The sequence below is a fragment of the Misgurnus anguillicaudatus genome, chromosome 2 (genome assembly GCF_027580225.2).
Source record: "Misgurnus anguillicaudatus chromosome 2, ASM2758022v2, whole genome shotgun sequence".
Classification (NCBI taxonomy): Eukaryota; Metazoa; Chordata; class Actinopteri; order Cypriniformes; family Cobitidae; genus Misgurnus; species Misgurnus anguillicaudatus.
Genome location: NC_073338.2, coordinates 32446225 through 32458145, shown reverse-complemented (window position 1 = coordinate 32458145; position 11921 = coordinate 32446225). Strand labels below are relative to the sequence as shown.

At 38.1% G+C, this 11921-nt stretch overlaps 1 protein-coding gene across 2 annotated transcripts in view; it reads left to right on the top strand.

Moving 5' to 3' along the window:
* The first annotated feature begins 1106 nt into the window (after window positions 1-1106).
* pex5lb (peroxisomal biogenesis factor 5-like b) overlaps window positions 1107-11921 on the top strand; it is a 42553-nt gene continuing 31738 nt past the window's right edge. The window contains exons 1-2 of one of the 2 annotated variants that reach the window (XM_055202701.2): window positions 1107-1407; window positions 11446-11538. In XM_055202701.2, coding sequence (XP_055058676.2) covers window positions 1387-1407; window positions 11446-11538 — 114 coding nt within the window. In that variant the 5' untranslated portion in view covers window positions 1107-1386. The remainder of the gene's footprint in view (window positions 1408-11445; window positions 11539-11921) is intronic. The other variant, XM_055202702.2, reaches the window with a different exon arrangement.

Here is an 11921-nt window from a genome sequence, read left to right as displayed (position 1 = left end):
TTTTTAATTACATGTCAGCTCATTAATTTGAAGCTGACATACAACTCAGAGTGGATTGTGAATAGGTCATTAAGCTTGGACTGCTACACTGAACAGCAGACAATCAATCATAATAAATGTTTCCAGTGAGTCTGGGGAACAAGCTACTGCAAACACGGTCTATTTAATATGTCCAAACTAAATAAAATAAAAACTCTGAGTAGAAATGGGAACACAGCACACGCTCTGCAATACATCAACGCAATGTTTCATTATAATGAAGATGAATTTTTAACAAAAAAACTGTGGAGTTTTCAGGACAGGGTAGGGTGGTAATATTATTAAATATGATATGAATATTAATTACAATATTAATATACAATGTGTATGATATAGGCCTACAATAGCAAAAAAAATGGTTTGGTATTTCTGCTTAGTAATTACTGTTTTATTAGTCTTTTGTTTATGTTTGTTGTCTGATTACTTGTCCTTTTTGTTGTTATATGCTCGTATCTCTGTACTTTTTGTGACATGTTGTATAAAGTACTACTTTTCTGTTGGTGTTGTAAAGTGTCCTTGGGTCCTTGAAAGGTGCTATATAAATTAAACATATGTGACCCTGTCTGTAAAATCCAAATTGAAGTCTCATAATCTAATTATGAGATTAGAAAGTTTGATTCCAATCATGACCTCACCCATTTTTTTACATTATGTATGATTTTATCTAGCAAACCACACAAAAATGACTTTAGTTTGGTTTTCAAAGACTGTTTACACACTATTTATATTATTTCTGCACATGTAGCAATGCATATTTTCACATAAAGTCAGCGTGTATCTGTATGTTAGATTATATTCCCTTAATCACCCAAGCAAAAATGTGACCCATTTAATATTGCGCAGCTAGTTATATTTAAATGTAAGTGTGGTTACTATATTCTAAAGGCTTTCCTATCACTAGACAGCACTAAACATGTCCACTAAGAAATTCATAACACATTATAAAGTAAATAGGCTATATACAAACAAAGTCTACAGCAGTTGTGTACTGTATATGACGCCCTCCAGCAGTAGCAGCAGCAACTGCTTGATGTTATTCATGGGAGGTGGCATACCGATCAATGAGGCGTTTCCGCCACGAAGTGGGCTGGGACACGATCAATTGCAGAGTGAGATAACCCAAAGAAATAAGAGGAGCGCCACACCGCTCTGTCTCAAAGCCCACAGCGTGATGTGAACGTAAGAAACTCGGATGCGCGGTCTCGTCAAAGGTCCTGTATGAGGAATCCTCACGTGCGCGCAGCTGGAGCATGAAAACATTTCAGTTCCAGAGACTCAGGGATCGCTTTGCTGTTTTAATCTCATCGTTCACTATTTACAGTTGTGTCTTCAGCATTTGGACGAAATATGTATCAGGGGCATTCACAGGTAAGCTCGCGTGTCTTTACGTGATATTTTTTAACAACACAGCGCGTGAAGCATCTTTTTCACCGGTCTCACCGGCACGTGTGTATGTGGAAACTACATTATTCTCAGATTGAGGAGCTTAAGTTGTTTCTGTGTAAATCGATAAATAATATCGCATGTGACCAAGTCGTACGATTTTATTTAAAGGTATATAACGCCAGAAGAGGATGCTTGGCAACAAAATTTTTATGATATTTTTGTCTTTTTTTGACGATTTTGTTCTGGTTTTGCTTTGTATTGGTCGATTTAATCCATTAATCATGTAAAAAACCTGACCACAGAGAGGCAAGGATTGGGTATTGATCAGAAAAGCAGTAAGTTTTATTGACTAGTAATTTTGCTACTTTGGTAAACATAAGTTGGTGTCTCATCATCAGTGTAGTGTGAAAATATACTTATACATTTTAAATATTCTCAATATCTAACAATAATTTCAGTGCATAAATACCAGCTGTTTAATGTATATGTATGTATATATATATGTATATGTCCTCCAGGCCTAATATTGTTTGTGCATGTGATTTATTGTAATAATAAAATAGCAAATACAGATTTGTCTAATATGAAAAGAACAATACTGAACCGAACACAAATATATGACTGCACGCTCCACATCTGCTTCATGCACTTGGAAGCAATTTGACCTTCATAGAGTCCCGTGAACTTAGATGTTGTCTGCCGCTGTTCACATGACTGATGATGCTGTGCTTGCACTTTAGGGAACTGCCATCAAGTGTGGTTTACTTCTAAGTCCTCAAGATAAATAAGTCTTGTGTCTCACCAAGCTGTAAACCCGAGAAGTCTGATAATCATTCACAGTTCTGTCTCGCATCTTGCAGCATTGGACAAAGTAAAACGAATGTGTGTGAATAGAGGCCTTTCAAGTAAAACACTGTCCTTCTTTTTAAGCCTTTGCTAGCAATGCACTGCATACCATTTCCCTACTTTTCCCACTTGCATGTCTGATAGACCTATTCTTAATCTATAGAAGAAGCCACAGTGATGTTGAAAAACATGTTTTAAGTGTAAAATTGTGTTTGGAGGCTTGAATGTTGCTGGTTTATGGATGTTACAGAAGCTCCCTGCAGTTTACTGCTATTTATTGCACTGCATGCATTGAATTTGCAGATATGCTTGTGAATGAGATCAATGCTTAGCTGATTCTGTGCTTTTTAGCATAATCATCCATCTACTGTGGATTGACATAAGGAATAACTTTTTCTACCTTCCTAAATTCTCAGATGAGAGAAAGGTTTGTAAGGTTGCAACATAACAACCTCATGCCCACTTAAACACCCTTGATGATGGCTTTGCACGTATTAGCTAAAGCTTCACTTTCTTGAGGGTACATTATTTTAGCATTGCGTGGGATTGTTGGAAACTGAAAAGACAAGTATAAAAAAAACTTTGATGTTTGCTTTCCTTTTCTCAAAGCAAACCCACCTCCACTAAATCATCATGTTGGGATTTTTGCATTTGCAATACTGGCTTTGTCTCATTTGTGTCAGTAGACTGAGGTGTGTGAAGAAGTCCTTTTGTTATATTAAACGGTTTAGAGCATTTTATCAAGCATTAAGAAGGATAGAAATTAAATAAGACACAATGAATCAAATTCACTAATGGTTTTTGCCTTCTCCACAAATTTGATCTCAGACATTTTAGCCGTTTGAGACGTCAGGCCACTCAGATATACTGAAGTATTCTTGAAATAAAATTACGTTTAGCTTATTGACAGTTACTGTGAAAATGATTGATTTTGAAACATTTGCCGTGTTGAACATCACAGGACATTCTTAGTGCAATGGTTTGTCTTTTCATACATTTTGAGATAGTTAGAAATTCAGAACGGTACGAACCTGTTCAAGGATTGACAGGTGCCATGGTAAGCGAAAGGACATAGGCTATTATATTTTTCATTCATTCGAGTCATTATACTTTAATATTACTCTTTGTAGATATCTAACAATGTGTGTCATTCAGACTGGGTAGTGGGTGTGATGGAAAAATTCAATTTCTTGGATTCAAACTCTAGAAATAACTTTTTGACTAAGTAATTTACAATAACAATGACTGAACAAGCTCTGTACAAATTCAAGGATGAAAGGAAGACAATTTAGTTTTTCAAAAAAGCTTTTGCAGGCGCTTTGTTCCTTAAATGCTTTGTCTCTCCGTGGTTCTATAAAAAAATGCTGTTTGTAAGTACGTCTTTTGACCAATAGATCAAAACATTTCCTCAACCAATAGAATGAGTTAGAGAGCCCTATGATGTTGCTTAACATTATTGTTGCTCTTCTATGCCCCGCCGTCCTGAAACATGTCTATTTGTACAAAGTTCATCGTTCTGAAAAGCGTGGTGTGCTCTGATTGGCCAACTATCCGGTTCGTTGTGATTGGCCGAATACCTCCAGCATGTGACGGAAATGTGACGCTTCTTACCATATTGGGAAGATCAGCTCCCAAAGCAATACTTACAGGTGATAATATCGTCTTTACTACCTTATCAATATGAGTCGGATCTAATCCAGAAAATGCAGATGACCAAGCTGATCGATCAACTTTGACAGAGCAGCAAGAGTCTGAAATGATGATAATGTGCATCAAGTCCACGTCAGTGTGCCGCCAAGTAAACTGTTGCCTATAATCCTTGTGTTCATTGTAGTCCAAGAAAAGAGATTTACGTTGGAGGAGATTACTCGCGTCATTATAGATTTAGCAATTTGTAACTTTGCAGATCGCGAACATTTACTAATACACACTTACAGACCAAAATAGGGTCTCTTTAAGGATGGAACTGTCTGTTTATTTAACTAATAAAAGAAGAATTTTTGGGGAAAATTACGATTCCTGTTTTGGCAGCCCCAGTCACACGACATTGCGTACCTATAGTCACGTAATTTTTTGATTCTTTTTCGTGATTCTGTCACGAATTTCCGCGTTTTTTTGTGATCGTATGACGAATTTCTGTTTATGTGTCATTGTCACGTATTGGTTACTCAATTCCCATTTTCTTACCATTTTTGCTTCGGTTTAGGGTTAGATTTACATAAAATGACATCCTTACCCAAACCCAACTCTAACCCTAAAGCCAGGCGACAATCGTTTAAAATTCAGAAAATATAAAAAAATTAATCTGAAAAAAAAAGTGTAAACCAATACTTCAAGTGACATCCTAATGCAAACACCAAATCTAACCCTAAACCGAAGCGAAAATGGTTTGAAAATAGGAAAAAGCAATTGAGTAACCAATACGTGACAATGACAAATAAACAGAAATTTGTGATACGATCATGAAAAAACATGGAAATTCGACACAGTATCACGAAAAAGAATTTAAAAATTACGTGATAATAGTTACCAACGCAGTCTCACGGCAAGTCGTGTTATAGTAACGAAAATTTTGATTAATTTATTTGTGTTTGATGACACGAATTTCCGCTGTTTTTGTGTTTCTGGAGACTAATGTCTTTTTCGTCCTTTCCAGCACGAATTTCTATCAATGGCTGTTCGTGTCTGTGGCACGACTTTCTTTATCGTGTCATTTTATATATTTTGTTTTCTCATTGTTCTTTCCTATTTTTAAATCATTGTGTCGCTTGGGGTTAGGGTTAGATTTGGTGTTTGCATTAGGATGTCATTTTATGCATTGGTTTCTACATGTTTTTTGTCCGTCTCTCTTCTGGAGTTGGGGTTAGAGTGTCGACAAGCGACAATTGTTAAATAATAGAAAACAACGATGAGAAAACAAAATATAAAATGACACGAAAAAGAAAGTCGTGACACAGACTCGAACAGCCATTGATAGAAATCCGTGCTGGGAAGGCAAAAAAAGACATTCGTCTCCAGAGACACGAAAAACAGTGGAAATTCGTGTCATCAAACACAAATAAATGAATCAAAATTTTCGTTACTATAACACAACTTGCCGTGAGACTGGGTTGCAGGTGAGACTGAATAGGTTTTTGTGTGGTGCAGAACTTGTACAGCCTGGTCTACGTTGGCGTTGGATAGCTGCTTTTGAAAGTGAATAAAAGTTGAACTGTAACATAAAGCACTGTTCAAAGACCTTGCTTTAGAGGATGTCAAATTGTCATACCCTATTGGACATTGGGTTTAGAGGCAGTCCACACGGAGACGTGTTTAGCTGTATACGTACAATTTTTTTATCGCAACTGCGTTTTGTCCAGACAGATCCAACGTTTTGGGAGCCTGAATCCCCTATTTTTTAAAACAGGGTCCCAGAGTGGATAAATCTGAAACAACACCCTTGCGTATTTGTGTATACAGCCAATCCGTATAGTTTAGCCCTTTTCTCACACAGATTACGGAAAATACACAGAAAAATGTGTACGTATGCTAATCATACGCTATTTCTCCCAAAGGCTAAAAATTAACCTCACACGGCCTTAGTCCCTTATTTTAAACTGTGCTGAACTTGCCAGTTTCATTGTAAGTTAATAGGTTGGTCTCATTCATGAATTCAATACTGAATATTTAAATGTCATTAAGTCCTTGGAGGGTTAAAGGCAGGGCTTATACAGTCTGCCTGGAGATCATTCTTAGCAAGACTTCAGAAAGTGGGTCAGATCATGCAAACCATGAGCCAGGTTGCTGTTCATTGCAGCTTAAACTGCTAATCGCTTAAAACATCTGGATATTTCTAATGACAGTGCAGCTCATGTGCCACAGTCCCTGAACCGGATCACGGTCCACAGACCACAGACGGCCATCTGACACAACAGAGACACGGTGGATGGCACAGATATTCCCTGGTGAAAATAGGTGCAGAGCGCAGAGGATTATTGTAAATTGAAAAAAGCATGGTGCAAATAGCACAGGCTTTTTCTGTCTGAACTATAAGCGTAGTGCAGTGGCTTTCTTTATTGAAACAACCACACACATCCTGCCAGACTTACAAATAATGTTGTGTCATGGTTTGTGCAAATATGCGCTAGCCGAACACGTTCAAACGTTTGACAGAATTATTGCATGGATATATATATAAACATGGGGCAATTTAAATGACTTTGAATAAGTTGCTGATGGTAAGATTAATGTTAATAAGCCCCAGGTGGGTCTCAGCAGAGCCAACACTGACCTCCGATATGAGCAAAGATTGATGAAGCTGTAGAATTTCTTCTTCTCCAAGGTATCGCTTGGCAGGTGTTCAAGGTAACAGAATGTTTTTGTTCTTGTTCTTTGATCCTTGCTTGATATGTGCATTCTAGAATAATAGAAATGTTGAATTATCTTTTGCTTCTATCTGCAGATGAAGTAGTATGTAGCATGTCTATTACATGTTTCATTGCATTTACATTTGTGGATATGACGGATGCTTTATTTAAAGCAACTTGACGTGCAATTCAAGATATGTTTTCATTAGTTTGTTCCAATTATTTCATTTGCCATTATTTCAAAAGAATGTTTTTAACCATTAACCATGCAAACTCATTGTATTATACCAAATACACACAATAACATTGTTTTTAGCAACGAAATAGGTGCTCTTTGAAGGTGCAACCATTATCTTTAAAAAAACCTTTAGAAAATTTACTCTCCTAAAGGATTATTAGGAACACCTGTTCAATTTCAAATCAATGCAATTATCTAATCAACCAATCACATGGCAGTTGCTTCAATGCATTTAGGGGTGTGGTCCTGGTCAAGACAATCTCCTAAACTCCAAACTGAATTTCAGAATGGGAAAGAAAGGTGATTTAAGCATTTTTGAGCACGACATGGTTGTTTGTGCCAGACGGGCCGGTCAGAGTATTTCACAATCGGCTCAGTTACTGGGAGCAACTTTGACTGAAATAACCACTCGTTACAACCGAGGTATGCAGCAAAGCATTTGTGAAGCCACAACACGCACAACCTTGAGGCGGATGGGCTACAACAGCAAAAGACCCCACCGGGTACCACTCATCTTCACTACAAATATGAAAAAGAGGCTACAATTTGCACAAGCTCACCAAAATTGGACCGTTGAGGACTGGAAAAATGTTGCCTGGTCTGATGAGTCTCGATTTCTGTTGAGACATTCAGATGGTAGAGTCAGAATTTGGCGTAAACCGAATGAGAACATGGATCCGTCATGCCTTGTTAACCACTGTGCAGGCTGGTAGTGTAATGGTGTGGGGGATGTTTTCTTGGCACACTTTAGTCCCCTTAGTGCCAATTTGGTATTGTTTAAATGCCACGGCCTACCTGAGCATTGTTTCTGACCATCACTTTATGACCATCATGTACCCATCCTCTGATGACAACTTCCAGGATAATGCACCATGTCACAAAGCTCGAATCTCTTCAAATTGGTTTCTTGAACATGACAATGAGTTCACTGTACTAAAATGGCCCCCACAGTCACCAGATCTCAACCCAATAGAGCATCTTTGGGATGTGGTGGAATGGGAGCTTCGTGCCCTGGATGTGCATCCCACAAATCTCCATCATCTGCAAGATGCTATCCTATCAATATGGGCCCACATTTCTAAAGAATGCTTTCAGCACCTTGTTGAATCAATGCCACGTAGAATTAAGGCAGTTCTGAAGGTAAAAGGGGTCAAACACAGTATTAGTATGGTGTTCCTAATAATCCTTTAGGTGAGTGTATAATTGTTATATAGAAATTTTATGTAAATATATCATACCCATTGACAGTATGCAGCATTATTTTCCTCTATTTACCTCACTCAGCTATATTATTTGATATAGTAAAAGTCAGATAAGAAGTACTCAGATGTTCAAGTGTCAGTTACGAGTCTTAGGCGTAATACAATGTAGATAAATCAGTCATCTGTGCTAGTATCCAGCAGCTTTGGAGACTACATATCTTTCCTGTTTAAGTGTAAATCATTTAGCGCTTGTGTTAGCATTCTCCACAATTCCTCTGCTTGCAGATCCTTTCTTTGGAACGGTCAATTTTCACCCAGTCAACACAACCTGAGTCACCACCACATGTGGAAATGTATCAAACTGATGGAGCTAGTTGTTATTATGACGCCCCCAGCTATAGAAATGTTTTTTAGTGTTGCTAATAAAATTGCATAAGGTGTCATTTATGCATTATGTAACTTTAATGTAAAATATAAATGAAAAATGCATTTAGAAAGTGTTATGCTTCCCGTGTAAACACTAAACTCTCAAAACGTCCTTGATGTCATTAGGGTGAATTTTAATTTTTTAATAAGCCTAACTGTATTGTATAACAGTTCTGTGCACATACATGTCTGGCAGTCATAGTGTGATACCCTTCCATATTGTATTATAATTCTGTACTCCAAAATCCCTTTTATGGAGAACACTATGGGAAAAAGCTGAAACATGTAATTTCCTGTTTTATTAATAATTTAGTACTTCGTGCTTGTTTCAAAGCAATCAAACCAACAGCAGCAGCACATGATTATAACTAACCAGACACATCAACACTGATGGAGTCATTGGGTGACCCCAAAAAACATTTACATAATCTTTGCCTGTTACGCTGTGCATAGTAAATCATTTATCATACAAAATTTGGAGTCAGTGCTGCTAAATGTTGTATGGTTGCACCATTGTGGTCAGTTTACTGCAGTAGCACCTCCGGTCAGCCTGAGGGGAGTTGGATTGAAATGTCACTAAGTTTGCTGTTTGTGAAGACTAAGTATTTGGGATGATCACACATAGAACCACAAAGCCAACACAAAGAACAACATACATGTGACAGTGTTTGTGCTTACATCACTTTCAGACAATTATTTAAATATTTGGCATATATTTACAATAAAAAACATGTTTTATAGACTTTACAGATTTCTGAATATATTAGAAGCAGAAGGCACATAAAAAGATGCAATTTTGAGGGAGGGCATATATAGCTGCTGATGGGATTTGTTATGGTTTCTCAGAGACTATTACTGGGTCTATACAGGGATTTTTTAAAGTTTGTTTCTGACTCAATGCTTTTCTTTGTTTCTTTACCTTTCTGTAAAACATAGATATGGTCAGGTGTTATTACTGGTGCCTGCCTATTAAAGGCGGAGTGCACAATGGCGGAGTGCTTTGGAAAAGGGAGTCGGGCCAACTACCAAAACACACTTGTAGCCAATCAGCAGTAAGGGGCGTGTCTACCAACCAACATCCTTGCCGGGGTTGCGTATGTGTGAGGCGGGTCTATCAAAAGAAGGTCCAGATTCTATTGGGGTATGGGCATGTTTGTTTAGGTAATTTCAAATATCAACATTTCAAACATTGTTCACTCCGCCTTTAACCCCTAAAGGGCTCGTTATAGTTGTGCGTAGGTCCTACGGCATAGTTCCGCGTCGGTTTTCATTTATACTTTATCGTCGTCGTCCGTGTCGACGTGCAAACACGCGCGCAAACCGCTGGTAGGCAGTATCCACGCGTGTAACCACAGTAGCAGCACGGCCGTCAGAGAAGAAGAAGCTTGGCAAGTTAACCCACAAACAAGAAGAAACAGCAACTTGTTGTGTATGATTTGAGAAGACCAGCAATGATGTAAGTAAATAAACAGTGACTTTTGTTGCAGTTTGAGTTAAATCACTCCTCAACTTGGCTCATCTTTGTTTTCACTGTCGCAAACGGAAATACCTATGACGCAGTTTTTTTTACCTGACAGGAGGGGTTCTGGTGGACCAATCACATTGCTTGCGGTCCGCGTAGAACTGACGTCCTGTTAAAATTTTTGCGAGGTGCACGTCAGGCTACGCAGAGGCTACGGATAGCCTACGCCTGGCTACTGCGTAGAACTTACGCACGACTATAAATCGGGCTTAACCCTAATATTTTACCGTGTTGCTTTGTCACACACCATTCGTCCAGCTTTTTAACAAGAGTGATATTTTTCCAAGCAAACAGAATATGTTTTTTGTCTTGCAAAAAAGTTATAAAAAATGTGATTATACACAAAATACTGTAGACCAGAATATCACAGAGGATATGGGTTGGCCTTATTAGTTGTGCTGGGTTATAATCAGGTAAAACATCTAATTTCTTAAAATCAGCATTTGAATATTTTTAATTACTATTTGTTACTTAAAGGTGCAGTGTGTAAATTTTAGTGAATTGCAACCAACGGCTCAGTCCACTGCTCACCCCTCGCTTTTGAAACACAGAGAAGCTACTGTAGCCACCACCGGCCAAACATGTCATCACCGCATACAACTTAGTAAAAAGTTTGTCCATTAAAGGCTTCTGTAGAAACATGGCGGCACAAAATGGCGACTTCCATGTAAGGGGACCCTCTGTATATGTAGATAAAAACGTCTCATTCTAAGGTAATAAACACATAATGGTTCATTATGAAAAGTCTTTATACACCCCTGATAATATAGTTTTGTATATTATTTTGCATTTCTGTCAAAAGATCCTTTTAAAAATTACACACTGCACCTTTAACCAGCATTTCAGAAATATTCTTTATGGATCCAGTAGTGTTGAATTGGCTCTTCACATCATTGATCTGTATATAAAACAACACGGGGATTATCTTGAATTTGTCAAACACTATAATTATTGAACCCATCAAACAAGGGTGTAAATGTCAGTCTGCAGTGTTAAACATTGCCAGTAAATGGCTTTCATGTCCCAGTAGTGGCTTAAGTGCTTTGATCTGTCTGTCTGACTTGTATGCCTTGTGTTTTTGGGCAGTAGTATTAATATCCCCCACCTAGTTTACTGCTTAAGCATGTCTTGAAGATGAGGTCTGCAAGTTGTTTTTGTTGTGGTATGGTTTTGGCTATGATCATTTTTTCCCTCATATCAAATAGATCTTATGTTGTGCCTGTTGTTAGATGGTAGCATGTCACTTATGCACATTGTTTTGTGTCAGTTGGGTGAATTGCAGTTTTTTTTCAACAAACAAAAATGTCTTCAAGAGTTGGTGCCTGTAAATCAATTTGAAATCATTTGAATTGGTAATGTGTTTTTTCTCAAAAACCACACAATCCCTGCACGAACCGGAGCACACACTGACACAATTCACTGTTGATTTCACTGTTATAGGGTAAAGACTCTAGGGCCGTTGCTATGGTGCTGATGGAGCTACCAAGTAAGGCATCCTCTGATGGAAAACCCCTGCTCACCGTCACAACCAAGGTGGGCTGAGCACATACACCCACCAACAGGGAGCACCAAGCATCTTTTATTAGTGATGTAGAGCTTGGTGCACCCTGTTTGAAGTACCCATTATTGAGCCATGTGTGTGTGTGGAAGTGCTGAGGTTTTTTAAAGCAAGCTGCTCTATGGGGTTCACACAAGATGATATCATCAAGAACCTTGTCAATGGAAAGGTCTATTGGGACCACTGTATACTCGTAGTATTACATGACAAAGCAGATTTGTGGCATTTGCTTTATGTGAATGCTACTCTTTGCTATCTGTTTATCTTCACTCCCCATAAGCAGCTGTCGATGGTTCTGCTGTTTTCATTTTTTTGTTTGTTTTGCATTTATTGTGACAGCATGTTTTAAGCCAGACCT